The sequence below is a fragment of the Sparus aurata genome, chromosome 19, assembly GCF_900880675.1.
Source record: "Sparus aurata chromosome 19, fSpaAur1.1, whole genome shotgun sequence".
In the NCBI taxonomy this organism is placed as follows: Eukaryota; Metazoa; Chordata; class Actinopteri; order Spariformes; family Sparidae; genus Sparus; species Sparus aurata.
The window spans coordinates 18,450,473-18,474,259 of record NC_044205.1 but is presented as its reverse complement, the minus strand read 5'-3'; the positions used below and the strand labels follow the sequence as shown (position 1 = coordinate 18,474,259).

The window sequence follows — 23,787 nt, the reverse complement described above, 5'->3', positions numbered from 1 at the left end:
TCATGCAATTCTCTGTATGTCTGCTAGTCTATGACACATTTTTCCCATTTTGTTATCACTGCCTGTTTCTGGCACTAAATGTCGTCTAATGTGTGACAACGAATGACAAACAGAATCCTCCAGCAAATGTCAGACATCCTGGACAGAAGATTTTGAAAAATGTTCCACATTATTTCTGATGATTGGCATCGAGAGGCTGATAAACACAGTGAAGTGTTACGCGCACACTCTGTAGCGGTATGAATGAATGAATGAATGAAACCAGAAGAACAAACTGATGCCAGGGGAGTGAATCAGTGAAATTAAAAGTATTTAACAACAATGCTGTTGCAGTTATTTTGTTTTAATCCTTTAAATGTCACTAGAAAACAGAACAAAAGTATAAAGTTTGGCAAGCATGATCAAAAGGCAAACGAGTGAAAGCCTCAGCCGTCAGTTTAATTGTAGGGTTTTGAAAATGATGTAACAAGCATGCAGATTTACAATGCAGCCTTTTAATGTGTATTTCTTTTGACCACCAGCTGGCAACAGATGGTTCTTCATTAGTGGGAAGCACTTCAGCGAGACATTAATCGATTTGTGAACAAAAGACAATTACTCATCCTCGGTTTTGATAATCTTTCAGTCAATTTTCAAGTGAAAATGTCAAACATTTGCCAGTTCCAGCTTAACTGTGAGGAGTTGCTGCTTTTCTTTGTCATCTATCGCAGTGAATGAAAAGTTTACGACTGTTGCTTCCAAAAATGAAGCAATTTGCAGAAGTCAGTTCAGTCTCAGGAAGTAGTGGTGAACAAGTTTTTACACTTACTTACACTTTTTTGACATTCTAAGGACTAAATGACTCAACTAATTGAGAAAGTGAGTGAAAAAAAGACAATTGTCAGTGTTAAGGTGGAGAATATTCAGATTTTTGCTGCCAGGCTGCAGGGGCAAATGTGCAAACTTGTCCGGGTAACTTAAAGTGTATTAGAGGCATTTCTTAGCCTTTATTAAAGACCGTGCAAACAGGAAATGAGGGCCCCTGACAGACCTGACCACAACACATTGCTAGTCATGGTTATCCTCTGGAAGTGCCCGACTTAAATCTACTTTTATCAATGTTGATATCGTTATCAGTATTGTTTAATCTAGTTTTAATACATGTATTTGTTTCAGTTTACATGTTGCCCATATGTTGCATATTATTCCTACATTATTTTGTTAAGTAGGAATGGGGGTCAGGGGGTCAGGGGGCGCTCTGGGGCCACCCACAGGGTTATCACGGCCATGCCCTTCACATGTAACACATAGGAATGTTGTTAATAAAGGTTGTTCAGGGTTTTTCTGCACACTTTCGTCTTCATGGCAAAAAAGATAGTTTTGTCCGAGCTTCCTGGATGATGCAACTGAAAGCCTTGATTTCAGACAGCAGTCAGATTTGACAGCAGCGCACCTCCCCTTATCCTGCCTGCAGCACTTAAAGGAAGCAGCGAGAACATCTGAGTCCAGAGCGGATCCGAGGTCAGCTGCAGGAGCGTCTAGTGAACATGGAGGAAGTGCTGGCACCGTTCAGAGAGGCTGTAAGGGAACAGGTGAGTTATCCGACAGGTGACACACACACACGCCTGTACAAACTACTACACGGTACAGATCCACAGCGTCTGTTACACAGACCTGTCGAAGTGTTGACTGGAGAGTTGTTAAACAGCTTCAATCTTAATGTCTGTGTTTGAATCACGATAAAATTATGTGTTAACACACTAAATTAACACAGCCGATTTTATTATTAGCATCTAATTAGCGTTACGAGAAAATGTGTAGTTTTCGATTTAATGTCTACGAGGATGAAAACAGATGTAAAAAACAATTTTAATGCAAAATGTGCACGTGGTTTGGTTTTATTGCTGCAACAAGTCACTGAATGATGCTCAATGACCAGAAACTGTAGAGAGCCACATGGCGTGATGAAGTGAAACCAATCAGGTATTTGTCACTTTGATGGCATAAATAGATGAAATAGATGGATCATAAATAGATTATGAAAACAGAACCAACTTCAAGTACACTTTTCTCAATAAACAGCATTTATTTCTAGAAATATAAAAGCCATGTGTGTTTGAAGGGTCTCTGCAGGTTCTTCAGTATTAAACTGTCTTACATTCAGTTTTTTAAGGCTTTAAAAGTAATTAGTTGGTCTTAAATATGAATTTGTGAGGTTTTAATTGCCACAATCTTTTTATTTGTTTTAATGTATCCATGTTTTTCATTAATTTTTTTCAAAATGAATCAAGCTTTTCAGAATCATAGTCCGCATTTCTCATGCTACAGATCTTTAAACCTAATATTGTATTTTTATTTCACACATGGATTTATCCTGTTGGCAAAATGTGGATCAGCCAAACTCGCTCTAATAATCAGATTACTACATAAAACCATCCCCTGCACAGGACCACAGATTTACTGCTCACATCTTTACTTAATTGTAACGCTTTTTTAAAAGGGTGATTTGTCAATTTTGTTTACATTTTTGTGAAAGAATATATCTTGAGAAGGTCTTTAAAAGATAAGATGTAAGTGTTTGATTTGTGTCGACACCTTGATGAGTAGAAATCACAGATTAGATGATTAGAATGACTTTAATTATGCAAAGAAGAACAAAAAATATAAAACAATGGCCGACCTGGTGACTGGTCTTTCCCTGCAGGGTGACCTCGTGCATCAGTTGAAGGAAAATGGCGCCAAAGAGTCGGAGCTGAGCAGAGCCGTTGCGGAGCTGAAAGCCCGGAAGAGGACTCTGGAAGCAAAGGTTAAAGTCTCACACCTGCTGGTTAATCTTTCCCCCTCACGCTCTCCGGTTCCACTTTCAGTTTGTGTCATAGAATATTTGCTCTTCGTGTAGTTTTCTGTTTCGATTCCCAAAGAACAACGATCTTAACTGATGTGCCCTCGTAGGAGCTGTCCCTGCAGCCCAAAGATGACACGGTGGACCGAGTGAAGATGGAGGACGCCTTGAAGAGGAGGTTCTTCTACGATCAGGCTTTTGCCATTTATGGAGGTAGCGTAGTGACAGACCCCCCCCCCAAAAAAAGAGGAAATATAGTTTGAGGAAGATATTTCAATTTACAGAACAAACCCCTTTTTGTTCTCTCAGGTGTGAGCGGCCTGTACGACTTTGGCCCGGTGGGCTGTGCCCTGAAGAACAACATCCTGCAGGTGTGGAGGCAGCACTTCATCCAGGAGGAGCAGATCCTGGAGATCGACTGCACCATGCTCACCCCCGAGCCGGTCCTCAAGTAGGTGCTCAAGAACTCCAACCAAACATGTCAGATACTATCAGGCTATAACACTATTAGTTAGTCTGAAGGACATTAATTGTCAACTATTTTTACTTTTCTCATGCAAAAAAAAAGTCCAATATTTTCTGTTTGCAGTTTCTTAAATGAAAGAATTTGCAGCATTTTATTTGTAATTTATGGTGATAAATAAAGAGTCTTAGTGTTTTGGACTGCTGGCTTGACAAAAGAAGCTGTTTGAAGATGTTTCAGTCACATTTTCATATTTCTTTTGTCGTTTCATCAGCTAAGCAATTAATTGAATAATAAAAATAGTCATGAGTAACATGTACAACATTTTCTACTCTGGCTTGTCTTCTCAACTGTAAAAAGTCATACATGCACAAGCTCCTTCCTAATAGCCGCTGTCTCTCTCTCAGGACGTCGGGTCATGTGGATAAATTCGCTGACTACATGGTGAAAGATGCCAAGACAGGAGAGTGCTATCGCGCCGATCACCTCCTCAAAGGTGACTTTGTGCCTCCATCGTTGCGTCATTCAGAGGTTTAAAGCGGGGCCCCACCTCGTCCTGTACCTCCCCTGAGCTTTCCAGCTTTTGTTTCCTCGCTTTGCAAACAAGGTGTCAGGTTTCTTTTCTGAAAAGAAAGCGAGAGAATGACCTGAGGATCTGTAGGCACAGAAACACGTTCTAAAGACATTTACCAACTGAAATCATCCAGCGACTTGTTTGTTTGGTGGCACTTTTCCCTCTTTTTCACTTCTTCTCTGCAGAGCCAGTTTTAAAGAATGTTTCAGATCATCTGAAATGACAGGTTTTTACCTGTCTCACTGGGTTATGTAACCTCAGGGGAGGCAGGAGGTTAAGTGTCAGAGACAATTGTTTTTTCAGGACTGGAGTCCAACTGCATGTCTGTGAAATGATTTATTTTGAGCCACTGATAGTGGCATAACTTTATTCATACCTCATATTGGTGACAAGCATAGATAACAAGCATAAAACCCGCTGACACAGTCTTTTATTTTATATTTATATATATATATATATATATATATATATATATATATATATATATATATATATATATATATATATAAATATATATATATATATAAATATATAACATATTTCTCTATACCAAATTACATACATATTTTTATTGATGAACAATTTAATTGATGGATTTTCAATGAAAAAGGCACAGAGAAATCACATTTTATGGAAACAGATTAAAGTTATAGTTTAGTCTTATATTATTCAGCTGCAATTGTGTGTATTAAAAGTGAAACTATACATAATTTCAGCTGTGAACTGCTCTAGTAGTATTGAGTATATCACAAATGTATGCATTTTTGTAGGTGTCTGGCAGCTTGATACTTTGTTAAATTGACAAGTAAAGTTTGTGTTTGCTTAAAAAGTTGACAGAGGAGGAGAATTTAAAAGGTATTAAGACAATAAGAAGTTAACTGCTTAGAAAAAATTGCACTTTTATTGATAATTCTACAGCTCCAAATTTGAAAAGATTGTTAAATATTTTATATTTTTGCAAGCAGGGAGCTTCTTATTGTCTTCACAGGCCTTTTTGGAATCATATTAATATCTGATTTAAAACTTAGATACTAGACCCAGTCCTCTCCTGAGTGCCATATACATTATTTGCTTCTAAGTAATGAGCGATTCAAAATCATGCAGAGTGTTGGGAAATATCAATGTCTTTGACTGATTCACTGTAGCAGCTGCTAAATGAACTGTTTGCTTCCTCACAGCTCACTTAAAGAAACTGATGTCTGACGAGAAATGCTCTGCAGAGAAGGCGGCTGAGATGGAGGATGTGATCACTCAGGTGAGCGCCGGACGAAACACACGAGCAAAGTCACATCTGAAGCTGCTGAATGTAGCGACATATAATCCTGTGACGGTTTGCCCTCTGTTCAGATGGACAACTACAGCCAACAGGAGCTGACCGATCTCTTTGTGAAGTACGACGTCAAGTCTCCCTCGACAGGAAACGAGCTCACGCCTCCCGTCTCCTTCAACCTGATGTTCCAGACGTCCATTGGACCAGGCGGGAACACGCCCGGGTACTGATCTGTAGCAACACATCGTCTCTCTCTTTCATACATGATAAACTATTAAAACCGTGTGAACTAACTGTGACTTTGCAGGTACCTGAGGCCTGAGACAGCTCAGGGGATGTTCCTCAACTTCAAACGGCTGCTGGAGTTCAACCAGGGAAAACTTCCCTTTGGAGCTGCTCAGATTGGAAACTCCTTCAGGAACGAGATCTCTCCTCGCTCTGGACTCATCCGTGTCAGGTAGTCAGAAACCTCAGAGCCTCACCACCTCAACCACACAATACGATGACTTTAAAATGAGACATTAACTCGTCCTGCTTGCAGAGAGTTCACTATGGCTGAGATCGAACACTTTGTGGACCCGAGTGAGAAGGTCCACCCTAAATTCTCCAGTGTGGCCGACCTGGAGATCATGCTGTTCTCCTCTAAGGCTCAGACCAGTGGCCAGTCTGCACAGATCATGAGGTTGGGGGACGCTGTGGAGCAGGTGGGAGTCATCTCACTGACTTATTACTATTATACAATATGAGTGTGTGCTTATTTTTAGCACTGAAAACATGCCTGGTCTAACACTGTGCTTCGTCCATCAGCTAACAAAAAACAAAAATGATTGTTGACATTCAGATTTGTTGGTTTATTCCGTATTTGATGGACTGTCACCACGATAACATCTTTGAATCTCCTCCGCAGGGAGTGATCAACAACTCCGTGTTGGGTTACTTCATCGGGAGAATCTACCTCTATCTGATCAAAGTGGGACTGTCCAAAGACAAAGTGCGCTTCCGTCAGCACATGGAGAACGAGATGGCTCACTACGCGTGCGACTGCTGGGACGCTGAGTCCAAAACCTCCTATGTAAAATCCTGTACTCTTTTATACACACACACACACCCTCTCACACACACCTTCTCTCTCACACACACACACACACACACACACACACACACACACACACACACACACACACACACACACACACCTGGGTAGAGTAGTTTGGAATAGTTGACACAAGCCAAGACAGGTTTGTTTTTTCTCCCTCAGGGCTGGATTGAGATCGTGGGCTGTGCTGACCGCGCCTGCTACGACCTCTCGTGTCACTCCAGAGCCACTAAAGTCCCTCTGGTGGCTGAAAAACCCCTGAAAGAGCCCATATCCTTCTGTTCTGCCAGCCCGACAACCTCAAAACCATACTGTCATTATTTTAAGCGTGTTATTGATCCACATCAGCTGCTTGTCTACAAGTGTGTTTTTCCATACAGCCAGCAGGAGTCAGCAGTGGTGAGACGATGATCTCAATAGTCGCCCTTCACTCAAAAATGTGTCCTGTTCACTGTCATGGCAGTTTGGATGTTTGAGCTTCACTGACCAGAAAAATGAACGTGCAGGATATTTTTACACTAGCAGGCTGTTCTCACACTCACCTGCTTGAGAGGAACATTTTCTCTGTGCTCAATGTGAAGCGTGGAAACCAATTACAGTTCAAATGTGTTTGAAAAACATGGAAATTGACTATTCATTGAAGTTGTAAATGAAGATTTTTGGCGTATTCATCGATTACGGATTTCTGTCTGTAAGGAGTTGACGTACATTTAATAATTTTTCATTAGTTTATTGATCTTTAAATCACTTTTAGAGTATATGAGTAGCAGCAAGACATATTTTAGCCACCTGAAACGTCTGTGTCTGACAAGTGTACGCTATGTTTTGACAATTTTCAATGCTTTACGATGCTGTCTCTTGTATAAACCCTTGAAAGTCTCATTCAAAAAGGCTGATCTGCATGAAAAAGCGCACAGCCTGCACAGCGGTGTACCTTACCCACACAGTTATTGAGGAAAAACAAACTTGCACTTCCTGTAATTTTCTGTAGTTTTCTATCTGCCCTGCTCAGCTAATCGAGCTTGAATAGTTTGTTTCTCTTGCACACCAGATGCCTCTGTTTTACCCCTTAACTTCTTTGCACAAAGTAGTAAACGTCGTCCAGTTTGAGCCCAACAAGGGAGCCATAGGAACGGCCTTCAAGAAAGACTCCAAGCTGGTTCTGGACTACCTGGCTGCCTGTGACGAGTGCTACATCAGTGATCAGGAGAAGCTCCTCAGTGAAAAGGGGTAAATTTTCACCGCAGTGATGAATGCTGAAGAGAAGCCTGTTAACATGTGAGTTAATTTTGTGTGTGTGTGTGTGTGTGTGTCTGTAGGGAGTTCAGCCTCGACACAGCGGGCCGGACATTCAAACTGACCAAAGACATGGTCGGTGTGAGGAGGTTCCAGAAAACTCTGCACGGTAAGAGGCGACACCGAGCCGGTCCTCCGTGCTCTGGGTTAGAACAGTGAGTTTTTTCATGTGGGAAAACAACCGTCTCTATTTTCCCACAGTGGAGGAGATTGTTCCCAATGTAATCGAGCCGTCCTTTGGCATCGGGAGAATCATGTACTCCATCTTCGAGCACTCGTTCCACGTCCGGCAGGGGGATGAACAGAGGACGGTGAGAATGTCTCAAAACAAGGGATGAAATCTGAATCAACATAATATTGATGTTTGATTTAATATGACTTATTTCTCGTCCAGTATTTCAGCTTCCCCGCCACTGTGGCTCCATACAAATGTTCCATCCTTCCTTTGAGCCATAACCAGGAGTTCGCACCATTTGTCCAACAGTTGTGTGAGTGTGATGCTAAGTTGTATTATTTAGCTGAAAGAGATTGGTTGACATCTGGGGAAGTATTTCTGTTTGGCTTGATTGTAGAGACTTAAATGAGAAGATTGACACCACTCTTCATATGTGTCTGGATATGAAGCTGACATCTGCTTGCCGGTAGCTTAGCTTAGCATAAAGACAAGAAACGGGCAAACCGCTAGCCTGACACTGAAGGTAACAAAATCTTCAGGAGTTAGCTTAGCATAGAGAGACGTAGATGAGAAGATGTTAAATATGAAGCTGGAGTAGGAGTCAGCCTTGAGTTAGCTTAGCTTAGCTTATTTTAGCTTATCACTTTCTTACGCAGGGCTATGTTCTGCTTCTTGGCTAGGAGCATTAATCTTCTCAGACACACAAACTTTTATCCTCTTTTTTAGCTAACTGGCTGCATAATTTACTGTAGCTTCATGATCAACAAATATTTGATTAGAGTAGAATCTATCTTTTCCTCTCAGTCATGGCAGGAGTACATACAGCCTCAGTGTATCTCCAAAAATGTTACACTATTTCCTTGATCTTCTCTATATCTATATGAGTATCCTTTTTAGTTATCTTTTCAATTTGATTGCACATTTCTTTCATATTTCTCCTTAAAGCCGAGGCGATGACTAAAAACGGCGTGTCTCACAAAGTGGACGACTCCTCAGGATCTATCGGCAGGCGTTACGCCCGCTCAGACGAGATCGGGGTGGCGTTCGGCATCACCGTCGACTTCGACACGGTGAACAAGACGCCTCACACGGCCACTCTGAGAGACCGCGACTCCATGAGGCAGATCAGGGCCGAGGTAGAGCAATAATTGTACAGTCGCTTGTACAGTATCACATTTGCAGATTATTTTGTTTCTAAAATACAAAATCATCTTGCAGGTCGATGAGTTGCCAGGTATGGTTCGAGATCTGGCTAACGGCGTCTTGACATGGGCTGAGGTGGAGAGCAAGTACCCCATCTTTGAAGGACAGGAAACCAGCAAGAAGGACTAATCAAGCAGGAACTCCTCTAGTGAACGTGCAGGGACCACGCGATGTCAAGATGTTTTTACATTTTACCAAAGTGATTTTTTTTTAAAATAGAACATTTCTTAGCCTCATGAATTTTTGAATTTTACACACAGGAAAGATATTTTTTAATTTGCTGTGAATTGTTTACGATGATCTGATAGAGATTAAAACTTTTCAGACGGTAGAAAAGCTCAACTAGTCACAAACATGCTGCCGATCTAACACAGTCCACTGTGGTTTCAGTTTTAGTGTAGAATTGACACTATGAGAGCACAAAGACAGCCAGTAATGGACCAGAGTTCACATTTTTTTTAAAAAATAACGTATGTCTTGCTTGACTTTGTCAAATAAAGCTCACACTGTTCTTTGGTTTGTGTCACCCTGTCTCACTGTAATGATCCCACTGCATTGTATTTTGTGTTGCTGTCACTAGACGGCACTGCGTGTCGTTTCACAGGTCACGGTAGAATGTGAGGCATGATGAGTGTTTGGCTGCAGCCCCAAAATTGCAACAGGCTTAGACCCTCCAAAAACAGATCTGGCAACCTGGAATATGGAAAATATTCCATCCTTCCATTGAGCCAATACCACAAGTTTATGCCATTTGTCCACCAGGTCTGTGAGAGGGATGCTACATTTTAGACTTTGGAAAAGTATTATTTAGTTTAAAGAGACAGGTCAACATTTTGGGAAAGACTCCTATTTGACTTTGATGCCAAGACTTAGATGAGAAGATTGAGACAACTGTCAATATATATCTGATCAGTATAAGTCTGGAGCCAGTTGGGAGTTAGCTTAGCATAAAGGTAAACAATTGTAACAATTTATTCCACACAGACACTGACATGCAAATCAAAGCTAACCTTTTTTTAAAATGTACAACTACGACAAAGTAAGAAAAAAAAACAACAACAAACAAATTATGTTAGCTCAGCTTAGCATAAAGAATGAAACACAGTCTTACAGTTTTTATTGATTGCTTTGACCTTTTTAAACAAACTGGAATCCACTTGGTTTTCATCATCACTGTCTCAGCAGAGCACAAGACACCTCTTGCAAATGTGTTAACCCTTTCTCATTGAATTGACACATTTTCCCCACCCTTTTGCAGAACAGTTAACACGGATGTCATTCAAGCAGTCCAAACTCCATTGTTTTAGCTATGGTAACCAAACAGAAACCATCTGTTCCTAACTATTAGAAACTACCTTAATCAGTATGAAATCACTAAAGCACCTGTTTGACACTCCTAAACACAAATCTTCAATGAGCAATCAGTCTGCAGGCCTTAAAAAGTTCAGCAGCTGTGTTGTTCTTTGCCAACATGGATTGAAGAGGTCTAAGGCAGATGAGAGTGAGAAATAGGTGCAGAGGAATGTCAAGGTTGGATGGCATGCAAGGAGATTTTTCCCTTGGTTCATTGCAAGAGAGGATAATGAATGTGATGTGGATCAGGCCATGTGGCCCCATCGTCAAGACAGAAGAGACTGAGTATCAATAGTGGCTATTTCTTATACACTACAGTAATAGATTGTTATACTTTACTGTAATATTTTATATCTTTAACTTCTTTTCTATGTTTTAAAACAGGTCAGGAAAATGCTTGCTGTGAAGCTGCAGAAATGTTTTGTGAACTATGAGACTACCAGCTTTCTTATTTTCTTATACTCTAATAGATTTTATTTTGGTTTCCATGTATTTTGTGTAATATTTACAGTATTTCAGTTTTCAGCCACAGTTCGAAAAAAAGAATCAATGGAATCAAAAAATGCATCAAAGCATTTCTGATTCTGGATTTAATTCTTTGCAAGAAGGCAAATTTGACAACAAATGGCACTGGCATGAAAGCTACGTAGAGTAATAGGCCACAATGACAAGCAATGGTGCACCGATTCGCACTGAGTGCTGTATTTTGTATTTTGTTGTCCACTGTGTAATGGTTGATTGGAAGAGCTCATACACTTGTTTGCAAGTTGTGTTGATTGAAGGCAATATTAGCTTTTGTTGCATATTTTAAATGTTTTGGCACGGTTAGAGCCTTTTGCAAACAAAATGAGTCATTTTGACCATGAGTGCCACTGTTTCGGCCTGTGTGTTAACTGTTTTGAAAATGTGGAGTTTGAGTTGACTGCTACATCAAAGCAATCAATAAAAACTGTAAGGAATTAGCTTAACTTAGCATAAAGCTAAGTAACTGTAACAAGGAGTTCCAAGGCCGCACACTTTGCCTACATTTAAGACACATTCTGTTAGCTTATCTCAGCATAAAGACTGGAATCAAGGGGACACAGCTAGCCTGACGCTGTCAGAAGTGAACAAAATCTGCCTACAAGCATGCCTTATTCTCCCACTTCAAAAAATATATTTAACTGTGCAGTGTTATGAGGTGTTATGGACGATTTCTTTACTCGGGCAGCAACTTTCTCCAAGATTCAAGGTGAAATAGCAACAAGATAAAAGAGCCAGAAGTCTTTTAAAGCACCAATAGGTGTGAATTCCCAGGTGTCCGTGGTGTCTTTTGTTCTGTTTCCCTCCTGTTTTCTTGTGCTCCACCATCACCAGCCTGATCTCCCCTCCACACCTGTCTTGCATCTCCTTCATTAGCCCTTCTCTCTTCAGAGTGTTTTCCATCCTATTAGCCTTTTCCCTGTTCCGTGTGATTTTCCACTCATTCCCCTCACCTGTGTTTCACAGCATCTCTCTACCTGCACCTTCATTAGGAAACTCTGTAAATCAGCGCTGTCGCAGCAACAAATCCCAGGCTTCTATCACAGTGTTGTGAAATGTGATGCCAGGTGAGCTAACTAGCAAATGGCAGCTAGTTTCGTAATAAGTAAAGCTATTTGTTCATATGGAAATCAAGAGTTGAGGCAGCACAGTCGGAGGACTTTCGAAGGCAAACCAGAAAAACAATTCTCAGAAAAATATGCTTGTTTTATTGTTAGACTTGACGTTGTATGACAGATGCAATTTTCTCAGGGCAAATACAAGTGACTGTGAGACTGACAGACACCATTTTCCCTATTATTAGTAGAAGTCATGCTGTCAAATGATTTTGAAGATGTTAATCCAAACACACAGCTTGATCACCAGAGTCACTGCTTATTGTGGCTGCCTTTTGCTAGTTAGCTCAGTTAGCCGTGCAGCTAGTGGTTTGGACTGGGAGCTCGAGGCACCTGGTGAGTGCTGGGTCTTGTTAACTCCCCTCGCCCTTGACCTTTGGCTAGCTGGTTAGCGGCTAACTTCAGTTAATATTTCTGCAACACAGACATCTTTGACACGTCCACACTGTTATCCTGTTGATTATTTTAATGTTTCAAATTAACATTGCACCTCATGGTTACATGTTGTTACTTTAATTTAGAATTGTATGAGAAAGTGTTTGACAAGGATGAGTGGTTCTTAATGGTCATTCATCCTGTTTTTGCTCTGATGCTGAATGTGATTTACTGTAGAAAGACACACACCGTTGTAATAAACCTGCTTCAGAGCTGCTGCAGGAAGTGGGTTGGTGTCAGTAAACCGTCTGCTGCATAGGAAGCGGCTGTAAGTCAAAGCATGCACAGATAGTCATGACTCCTGATGCTGTGAGGCTCACTGTGTGTTAGCAGCTCTCATGTGTCCTCCCCCTCTGTGTCAGTGGACAAAGTATAAATACATCATGTCACCTTTAACAGGCGGCAGCTCCCTCTCAGGGAGTCAGAGGGACCCGCAGCCCGCCCTGCACTCTCTACATGCACAGCAGATGCTGAAGTTTACATTTTCTCACTTTTTGTTTTGTTTTGTTTTTTTGTAATACTTTATAATCTGTGAGGGGGTTTTTTCTTCCACTTTTGAGCACGTCAAAAGTTTTTTTTACAGCAACTTTCTGCGCAACTGCTGCGTTCAAGGTCAGTATCACAACAGGTGCTGCTGGAGGACGAAGTGAAGTGCATGACCGTGTGGCATTTACAGCAGCAGGCATCAGACATTGTAGAGTGAACAGGCAGAGATTATGATACAGCTGAGTAATATGTTGTGCTATCTGCATACTTTTTAATGTCTTTTTTTTTTTTTTTTTTTGCATTACAATTCAACACAGAGCTGTTTTGATGCACAGGAACCAGTGAATAACTTCAGTGGTTTGGTTATATATAGCAGGCAGCTGTACTTTGTTGTCATCAGTTGTTGCCCATTTGTCCTCCACTGTTCTTTCTGCCTGATAATCACAAGAAAGTCAGCAAGATAAAGCTTTTTTTAATTGATTGGGGGCTTTTAGGAGTTAATACAATCATTTGACAGACACAAGTGATTGCGTGATTTTGCTTTGCCCTACACGAATCTGATTTTTATCTTCAGTGTATTAGAGAGGAGAAAAAAGCTTGTTACGTAACAGAAGCTGTTTTACAGGCTAACTGCTGATATAGATAAAGTTACCTTGGAACTTTACCAGACTATTTCTTCTACTACACTGCAATTCATAGTGGAAATATTGTACTTTTCATGTTTATTTAAAAAAAAGTATATATGCAGATAAAAGTTTTATCTGTTTAAATCTGTGATGAATTTATAAAACATGATGCATTGTTAAGCTGAAAATGAGCTGCACCGCAACCAACTATATGAAAATGGTGCTTACACACAATGCGTAATAATCAAGTAATAAAACACTCTGAAAGGAGCAAAATGAATACTTTTACTTCTGTTCCGATACTTTAAATACATTTACTGCTTAAGAGGTTTGTATTTGTGCACAAGTGAACATTTGAACATAGGATCTCAACATGTAACAGAATGTTTACATTAAATGATTCTGACTCAAAAATAATACTAAAAAAAAAATACTGAATTTTCACCACAAAAAGCAATACTTCAATCTAAAATGATCTCGAGTAAAACAGTAAAACTAATAAAGCGGTTGTTTTAATGTTGTACAATAATGTGGTAGAGGGTCCAGGTTCAGAATATAAAGTTCACCAATGATTATAAATCAAGGAGACTGATAAGTAATTAACATTTGCAGTAAATAGAAAATCATGTGTCAAATTTTAGAACAGTGATCAAATGTAACTACGTACACTTACTCAAATACTGTACTACTCAAATTTGAGGTTCTTTACTTGAGTATTTCCATGTTCTGTTACTTTATACTTCCACTCCTCTACATTTATTTGGTAAATTTAGTTTCTAGCTACTTTGCAGATTTAGATTATTCAGGCTGTTACCTGTGACATGTAACCAATCAGATGTGTTGTGGGCGGGACCACTGGGTGACACCACAGAGTGGTGACGACAGAGGGTGAGAGGACGCACTGGAGCCAGAGTAGTGCATTTTCACTAAAATGTTTTATTGGAAATTAGACACAAAAAACACTAATAATCAGAAAAATGCTGAATGCTGACCCTGTAATCAACCAGGTCGCACAATCTAGTGGTCTAAAGTTACTAAGTACATATCTTTAAATAGCAGAGTACTGTAGAAGTACTTGAGTTCTTCTACAGTACAGTAAGTTTTTCCAACTTAATGATTTTTTTTTCAACAGTTACAACTTAATATATATACAAAATATTAGTGATCACTTTATGAAATGCGACTCATGGCAGTATATTAAACTACAGAACAGTGTGTGAAGCAAATAAAATTAGTTAAATCATGACCAACAATGACATTAAATTGCTTACATGCTACTTCAATAAAACAATCCAATAATATAATAATGACAGGGGTCATGCCGACTTTTACTTTTGATATTTACTTTGTCAGTAATCCTTCTTTGCCTTTACCTTGAAAGGGTTATTTTTTATATCAGGGTATTGCAACTTTTACTCAAGTAACACATCTGAATTCTTCCAGAAAGGTCCAATCACTTCACAATTCGCAGTTTAAAGTATTGCATCATAATTTATGACCTTATCTCATTACGGCCATCAGATACAGTACAGTAAAAGTGGTTAATCTCCCTCTGAAGTGTAGCGAAGTATAAAGTGTCACAGAGAAGAAAGTGCAGTGCTTACAATACCACAGGAAGTGAGTGTCTTTTGTTACTTTCCACCTTTAATAAAATGTCAGGGTGTTGGTACAGTGCTTCACACATGACGGTGACCTAAATCAAGAGCGATTGACAAGTTGAGACGTCTATTTTAAGCCAGGGTTGGAATAGATGTCTCCCATACGAGCATTCAAGTTGCATTGTTGCACTTTCCTTTTTAGTTTTAAAGCTTCCAGCTGCCGGTTCAGGCCTGAGCAGTATGTTGATAACGTGAGATACGATCAGGGTGAGGAGAGGGTGACCACTGTTTGAACCATCAGCATTCTTATTTGTAGGCGAGATAAGAAAGCTCCAATGAGCTGGAAATGCCATGGGGCTTCTTCTTCACAGACAAACCTGTTTCAGCTGTTCAAATAAAATGTGGACTGTCGTGTGTTTGTGTGTGCAGGAGCCGTCGGAGCTCCTTCTGACTGTGTCGGGATGGGGATCAAAGCTGCTCTTCCCAAATATGAGATCTATTTCTACAACACGGTGCTGTGTCTGGCCATGTTCTGGTCCGCCAGTTGGGTCTTTGAGGTGTCCAGCTGTGAGTATGAACGCACACACACATGCAGACACACATACTCGCTGAATAAGTCTGTTGATATCCTGTACTTCTTATTGTCAAACAAGTTTTGCTGGTTTTAACTTGAGCCTTGTTATGTAATCATTGTACATTATGATGAACATGGCCGTTGTAGTTTATTTTGCACACTGTCCTCACCCAAAAGAACACGTATCCTGACCCATATACGATTATTGCTCATCGTTGACCTCTAGTGGCCATAGAAGTTATGACAGGAGTACAGGAGGAGGTCTGGGGACGTAGTATAAAGAGGGATAAAGTCCACATAAAGGGAAGAGGTGGCATGGAGGGAGTGATGGATGGGTCAAACTCTTACCCAAGATGCTGCTGTTCATGTCCTGTGTGAAACCAAAAGTCAATGTCAATTTATTTAGCCCTAGCCCATGTCACATACTTAACTAAAGTCCTTTTCCTAACCCAAACCATGATCCTTTCCTAAACCTAACCTAGTTTTAACGTCTAAACCAAACTGCTTCCATTTCACAATGCTAACCTATTGAAGACTCAGGTCCAGTATGGCTTTCGCTGGTACATTAGACTATGACCCTGTCAGAGCGGTCTTACGTGTTGTTGGGGAGTCGTTTGCTGTCGTTTTGAGTCGTTTAGATATGAGGACGAGTTTTTATTTGAGTCTTTCCGACAATACTCCCCAACAAATACACTAAATACACTAAAATCTACAGTGTCCAGGTGTGTTAGGAACCAAGTGGGCCCATTGAAGTCAATGAGTCTGAGTTGCATTGTGGGTAATGTAGGTGCCATGTTTTAAAAAGGAGATATTTCTGGTTCTATAACAGTGTTATTGTGGACTGCTGTTTCAAAACATGGTGCCCACATTACCCACAATGCAACTTGGCCATTGAGTGACATCACTGGAGGGAATTGATCAGATCACATGCAGCTTCCTCTGGAGCCATAATAAAAACTTTTTTTTGCACACAGTCGTGATCCCCAGCACCTGTAAACACACTTTAATGTGTCAAACTGGTTGAGTTAGCCTTTAATGTGGGCTCACAGATCATGTAACAGACAAATAAAACCAACTTAAATGAACTATTTCTGGATTATGTTAATTGTAGGCAACTCTAATTTCAATATCCCAGCATAGATTCATTAAATATTTCATGGACTGTCTGTGCATTAAAGTAAATTCATTCATATGAAATTAGAAACGCCGTAATGACCTACTTTCCACAATTGCAAGTGCAAACACAAAGCCAGTGATGAACTGAAGTCCTCAAAATCTTAGGGGCTGCACTGTGAGCCTGATGTTGAGGCATGATTTATAACCTTAGACACAAACAGACACAACAATGTGCAGTATACATGTAGGGGCCGTGTCACTGTGTGAGGGTGAAGACGCCGAGCTATGCCGGCCACTCGGAGGAGATCAGGTGTCAGTATTAATACCACAGAGCAACAAGAAGTAAATGGGGTCCTGTGTTGGCTCCGCTTTTAGTTTCACTGTCAGCCGTAACAAAAGTCTCACATCTGCATTTAAGGACAAGAAGAAAGGAAAATAAAATATTATGTCAAGAGGCAGAAAATTTATGTGTCCTGATGGGATCTGATTTTGTTCTTGTTCTCATCTTTTTTTCCTGTTTTCCTATTTTTCAGCCAATGTGAACAGGAAGACGTTCAAAACCAGCGTCAAGCCGGGATGGTACTACTTTGGGAGGAAAATGGTGGGCAAACATTCAAAGCTAATAAAAGTATTTCTTATTAATATAAAAAATGTTTTTTCTAATTTTCATTTTCCGCTCATTGGTCTTCAGGATACGGCTGATTTCGAGTGGATGATGTGGTTCTCCACCTTCAGAGAGCACATCCTGTTCGCACTCTCTGGTCACGTGCTGTTCGCCAAGATCGGCTCCATGCTCGCTCCACAGGTGCTTCTGCTGACAGGTTCATTGATTAAGTGTCTGAAGTGCTGCAGGAAGAGGAGCGGAGTAAAAGGGTGGGATGAAAGGCCTCGAGTTTAATGATCTGAGTAAAAAAAAAAAAAAAAAAAAGAACGCTGAAAGAAGAGCTGCCGTGAAATGAGGTGGAAGAAACACTGAGGGTCGCCTCTCTCCACGTTGTGTTTATTGCGAATACTTGGTGACATTTGAAAATCCCCTTTGTCACAATTTATTTTTACATCGCTGCACGGTAGCTTTTTATATCATTAACCAAACAGCAGATGACGAATGGGACCAGGTGGAAGAGAAAGAGAGTGATGGTCAGAGAGGGAGGGATGACTGTGGACGAAGAATTGAAGAGAGAACAAATAGACGTGGAGCTCTATTTATAGCACGATCGTTTCTGTCTGTTTGGTTTGGTTAACAGCACCGGACCACATGTCATGTGTCAGCAGAGTCTCATGGTCATCAAGTGCAGATTGTCACTTTGTGTAAACTGTGTGCAAATGTAATTAGTTTGGTGGAGACGTAATAATCTGCAGCTTGGTGTAGAAATTCAAATGTACAATTTACAAATCTAAACCTCAGATCCTTTAACTCAAGGTTGGATGGTAAAAAAAATATTATATATATATATATTATATTATAACTCATTCAGTTGAGATTACAAAAATATGTCGAGACTGCAGTTGATAAAATTTTTCATTACGTCTTCACAATATAGTGATTTTAAAATGATTCAACTTTGTTCATTGTAACCAACACTCATGAAAAAGTAAGCACAGTACTGACAACTAGAATCAGTATATGAGGGAAAAGCTCCACATCATTCTCTGATGTAAGAGCTGGAAACAGAAAACGTTGATTTTTAAAAGAAAAAAAACAAAAGCACAGAGAAATAAATCACACAAATAAGTTCAACATTCATTTTTTGTATTTCAAGAAAGGACATCTACAGCAGTCTGATAAATGTAGTGGAATGAAAACGACAATATTTATACTCCAGTCTGCTGAGATGAAGCTCGCTCGTGTGGTGACCCTTCATGTCTCTCCCACAGTACAGGTCTCTGGTGTACCTGGTGTACGGGCTGCTGGCGGTGTGGACCAGTATGGGCTGGACCTACGTCACCCTCATCCTGTCCCACTGCATCCTCCTCTACAGCATCTCCTTGGTCAAAATACGCTGGCTTTGCTTCATCACCGGTCTGTGCACCCTCGCCACGTTCAAATGTGAGCCCTTCGTGTCCTGGCAGGTAAAACAGAAGTCACGTTAGAAATGTTGTGAATTTAACTGTGATTGTTCACTGAGCTTCATTATTACTCCTGCATGCTTTACTGTCCCTGCAGGCTGGTTTTGTGGAGGGGGACTTTGAGCTGCGTCACATCCTCTTCTATGGAGGCTGTGGCTTCACTATAATGCGCTGTATGAGCTTCGCTCTGGAGAACTGCGACAGGAAAGATGGAAACTACAACATCCTGGAGCTGCTCAAGTACAACTTCTACCTCCCCTTCTTCTATTTCGGGCCCATCATGACCTTTGATAAGTTTTATGTTCAAGTGAGTCAAATAAGGTTTTTATTCACTGTTAATCCAGCTGCTCAGGGATTGTTGCACTTTGTTAATGCCCTATATGGTGTTGTGTTTATAGAGCAGTGGTTCCCAACCTTTTTTTGGTTTGTGACCCCTTAAAACTAAATATTATCTGCAGTAGCTTTGGTCCCCTGCTTCTGTTTCCCAGCCAGAAGAGGTAAAAACTAAAGTACTTTGTATATGAGTGTAACTAATAATCATTTTCATTAAGGATGATTTTCTTGATGAATCGATTATTTGGTTTTTAGAAATCCTGAAAATAGTAAGAAATAATGTCACAATTGCAAAGTGCCAAAGTGACATCATGGTTGTTTTGTCCAACCAACAGTGCAAGACTCAAAATGATAAAAAATACACTTGATTTAATAAAGTAAATGACATTTTCTGCTACTTTATACTTATACTATGCTACATTTTGGAGGCAAATGTTTTTTGTACTCCATTTTTTTTAATTGACTTTAGTCACTTTTGCAGATTGCATGCTGCATCAATCGACTTACCCATAGTTTACAGTATATACATAAATATATGTACTTTTACTTGTACTTTCGATACTTAAGTAGATTTAATATCAGCCTTCTACTAAAGTACAGTTCATATTGGTGACTTTCACTTTTACCAAAGTAATATTTCATGATATCTTTATTTTTACTCAAGTATGACTTTCTTTTACTTTTGTCCATCTGAATTATTGTAGTGTAGAGGTATAAACTGGCATGAGAAGAAAAGTAAAGTTACCTCAAACATATACTGAAGTACAGTACATGAGTCGGTGTACTTAGTTACAGTAGAGACAGAATTTTAGAAGACACTGATGGAAAAACAAAATAAATGCCAACTGCTGTGTTCATGACTCAGTAGCCTGAAAACATCCACGCGTGTATTTCTTCATCAACAACTATCTCAGCCTGCTCTCTGTGAGCTGCAGCAGAAAAACGTGGAGGCTTTTGTAGAAATGAAGTGTGTCTGCTGCCCCCTGCAGGCCAACAAGTCGGACCTGACCAGGAAGGAGCGGGAGATGTGGAACATCAATGTGCAGGGTGTCATTTACCTGGGAGTCATCCTCGGGGTGGACGTCCTCTTCCACTTCATGTACATCCTCACCATCCCCAACGACATGAAGCTGCTGAAGCACCTCTCGGACTGGGCTCTAGGTCTGTGCCACCTCCCTGAATATGTACCTTAGTGTTTGTTTGTTTTTTATTGTTGCATATTAATCAGATTAGTCAAGTTGTAATTATTAAAATGACAATACACTGACTGCTTTGTTTCCAGTGGGCCTGGCTTACTTCAACCTGGTGTATGACTGGGTCAAAGCAGCTGTCATGTTTGGAGTCATCAACACAGTGTCCAGACTGGATCACCTGGATCCTCCCAAGCCCCCAAAATGCATCACCATGCTCTACGTGTTTTCTGAAACGTGAGTCCGAACACAGTTGGCTCATTATACTCGGTGTACAAATGTGTCCAACTCACCCGCTTCTTGTTTTTTCTCCTTTTTAGTTATTTTGACAGAGGGATCAACGAGTGGCTGTGCAAGTGAGTGTCTCAGAGATCAGTAAATTGAAGTCTTATTAATCCTGACACATTTAGAGCTTTGATGCCCCCCCGTTATGTGCAGGTATGTGTACGATTACCTGGGTGGAAAACATGAGAATGTGGTGGAGGAGCTGGTGGCAACGCTGTGCACCTTCGGCGTCACCATCCTCTGGCTGGGACCATGCGAGGTGGTGCTGGTCTGGGCTTTCTTTAACTGTTTCGGCCTCAACTTTGAGCTGTGGACGGCCAAGTTCTTCTCCATGGAGCCGTTTTCTTCTTTTGAGGTTTGTTAGAGGGGGTTTTATACGGAAGCCTTGAGGGGGGAATGTGAGGACATTTGTTTTTCCCTCTGGTGATCCATTTTTTGTGTCCCATCCGAATACATGATCTCTTCTGTGTTAATGACTTCAAAATTGATGACATTTATTTATTTTTGTTTTCAGAATCTCTCACATTTACTAAATTAGTTATTTTTGTCAGTGAAAACAATCTGGATTTTAATAAATCCTTTATGTATGAAAACATTTTTTTTCCAGGAGAAACATTTTTTTTTTCTTGCATGAAGCCAATTTGGTAAAAAAAAAAATGTTTAGGAGAGTTTCTTTTTTTTTTCCATGTGTGAAACTGAGTGGAAACATTTTATCCAAGAAGATTTTTATTTCAGCCTCTTGTGGTCAAAATGAGTATTACAAAAACAAACATTCTCATGCTAAAACTTTTTTCTCTCAGTTTCGCACAATACAAGCAAAGATTATCCTGGTAAAACCCATTTTTTCCACCACTCCACACCATTTCCTTTTTACCCCTTACTGCTTCAATAGATTGCCTTTACATTTTTCACAAAATGCTTTATGTGTATTAATAACATATCATTCACAGACGGCGATGTCAGAAGCAACATCCCGCCGGATCAGAGGCATCTTTAACACCTTCAACTTCTGGTGCATTGTGTTGTACAACATCCTGGCTCTCAACAGCTTGGACTTTGCCAAATTGGTCGCCAAACGTCTGCTTCTCAAAGGTGATTTTGTGTTTTTATCCATTTAAAGATTGTTTTCAAGAGTTTGTCAAAAATTTAAACCATCAACTTTTCTGTCCCTTCCCAGGCTTCCCTATAACCACCATCATCGTCATGTTTGTGACCTACTGCCTCATTCAAGTGATCAAGGAGCGAGAGAGGAGGCAGGCGCTCATCAATGATCCCGACCCTCTTCCTCCTGCTTCACCTCCAACCGCCGCCAGCCCAACCGCCGCTGCTGCTGCGCCCGCTGCTGCTGCTCAACCAGTCGTCGACCCCAGCAAGCAAAAAGCAGAATAGATATTTGATGCTTATAGTGAAGGATGTATGAAGCAACAGTGTCCAGATTTTATAACATGACTTGAATGCAGCATTAACTGTAAATAAGTTATTAACAGTCATACAATGTATTTATACCTAAAACAGATATTAATTTACTCATATAATGTACAGTACACCTGAGTACTGTCAAGTAGCCACTGAAAGTATTCTGTGCAATAACACTGTAGGGATGTCAAAACTTCTGAAACCTTTGTCATGGATGCAGAAAATAAACTGCAAAGATTTGTTCAAAGCGTAATGTTTTCCTCTCTGATGGAGCTGAATGTGATGAGGAGTTCTTTTTACAGTCCATGAGTCAGTGATGAGTCCTGTCATTAGGGCTGGGAGATATTTCTGTCACGTTACAGCAGCAGCCGGCAGCTGAATTCCGGTTTGATGTGTCCACAGTGGAAACTTTTTTAGGTAGTGACCGGTGGAACAGCCCTGATTACATCTGTGGTGAATCACTACCTGGACCTGAACAGGGTGATAGAAATAGTCTGACAGCTGTATGTCTATGAAGCACATTAGTGTATTTATCCTCCCTCAGAGAGCCCCACACAGGTCTACTGAAACAGGCTTTTAAGGGTTCATAATGATAGCATGTTTTATGTGACACCATTGCTGCCATGCCTCCTCCACTGATAGATAGTCTATATGTAATTATTTATACATTTAAACAAGACACCCACAGCTTCTGAAACATCAAATTCAAGGGCTTTCTGTGCACAATTTTCCTCAAATTTACGGAATCAGCATGGCTCAGTTTGAGACAATGATAAGGTCGATGTCAATGTTAAAAGCCTCAATATGTAGACATTTCTGTATAAAACATTCAAAAAGTAACAAACTATCAAAAGTATGAAGATGTAACAGTTTTGATGTTATGTCAAAGACGTCTCCAGTTCTGTTGTAGAGTTAGCAAGTTAGCATGCTAACCAGCTAGCCCCTGTCTGAAAACCTCGTTCTTCCAGCAGTCCAAAGCTTCTGTTCAATATTTTTTGCACAAATTAATCAAATTTAAGCACTTTCATAACCGGTGTCTATTGTATGTCCATTTTCAAAAAAACCTTTCACTTCCTTTGATTCCTCAAATTTGCAAATTTCAAGGATTTCAAAGGACCATAGAGACATTTTTAAGAGATATGGCAGGAAATATCATGACATCACCAAAATCAGCAATGTTTTAGTTTCTCAATGCTTTCCATCCCTGTCGGTCTGTCAATGTTGTTTCATGTATCATACACCTAAAAGGTAGCCATCCACAAATAAACTGACAGTAAATGTCTGTATCAGATCTAAACTTAACAAATTAAACATACAAACTGCTCATACATTGATGGGAAGCCTTTAAAAACAAAAAAAACTGCTTTGTCAAACCTCTTGTATGTGTTATAAAAAGCATACCTATAAAACACTGTAATGAATTTCCTAGAACAGTCTTGCTCTGAGGCTTTAAGAAAAAAAAAAGAAGTGAGCTTCATTTTTGTAGGGAATTATTTTAAGCCATGGATGAATACACAAATGGTGTGCTGATAAATATTTAAAGCAACTGGAGTGATGGTGGGATTTACAAAATAAACTAAACAAACTTCAGTTCAAACATGTCTCTCACTGGTGTGTTTTTGGAAAACAATGAAGGTCTATGGCACAAAAGGAATGAGACATTTTTCAATAATCATTATAGTTGTTTCTAATGTCACTGGGTCCGGTGGTACGGCACCAAAAACAACTTTGTTTCACTCCAAACAGCTGTGCTTACAGTCCTATTACTATTTG

The 23,787-nt window shown here is 40.1% G+C and overlaps 2 protein-coding genes across 4 annotated transcripts; both read left to right on the top strand.

Annotated features, from left to right (window-relative positions):
- Positions 1–1,443: 1,443 nt before the first annotated feature.
- LOC115570192 (glycine--tRNA ligase-like) lies at positions 1,444–9,414 on the top strand. Its single transcript, XM_030398583.1, has 17 exons — positions 1,444–1,571; positions 2,684–2,785; positions 2,932–3,034; positions 3,131–3,272; positions 3,692–3,780; positions 5,037–5,113; positions 5,206–5,351; positions 5,436–5,585; positions 5,670–5,832; positions 6,036–6,200; positions 6,387–6,494; positions 7,309–7,454; positions 7,544–7,629; positions 7,722–7,831; positions 7,915–8,008; positions 8,641–8,831; positions 8,914–9,414. The coding sequence occupies exons 1-17, from the start codon at positions 1,527–1,529 to the stop codon at positions 9,025–9,027; spliced, it is 2,031 nt and encodes a 676-aa protein (XP_030254443.1). The 5' UTR covers positions 1,444–1,526; the 3' UTR covers positions 9,028–9,414.
- A 2,272-nt stretch (positions 9,415–11,686) lies between these two features.
- On the top strand, positions 11,687–22,267 carry hhatlb (hedgehog acyltransferase like, b). 3 transcript variants are annotated; one of them, XM_030397496.1, is made up of 12 exons: positions 11,687–11,840; positions 15,463–15,600; positions 17,257–17,324; positions 17,415–17,528; positions 18,599–18,793; positions 18,888–19,097; positions 20,113–20,284; positions 20,406–20,550; positions 20,634–20,669; positions 20,752–20,953; positions 21,549–21,690; positions 21,776–22,267. In XM_030397496.1, exons 1-12 carry the CDS (start codon positions 11,834–11,836, stop codon positions 21,985–21,987), a joined length of 1,641 nt encoding a protein of 546 aa, XP_030253356.1. In that variant the 5' UTR covers positions 11,687–11,833; the 3' UTR covers positions 21,988–22,267. The 3 variants fall into 3 exon arrangements, with proteins under 3 accessions (XP_030253356.1, XP_030253355.1, XP_030253357.1); XM_030397495.1 differs by lacking the exon at positions 11,687–11,840 and adding an exon at positions 11,898–12,224; XM_030397497.1 differs by lacking the exon at positions 11,687–11,840 and adding an exon at positions 12,731–12,935.
- Positions 22,268–23,787: the final 1,520 nt, after the last annotated feature.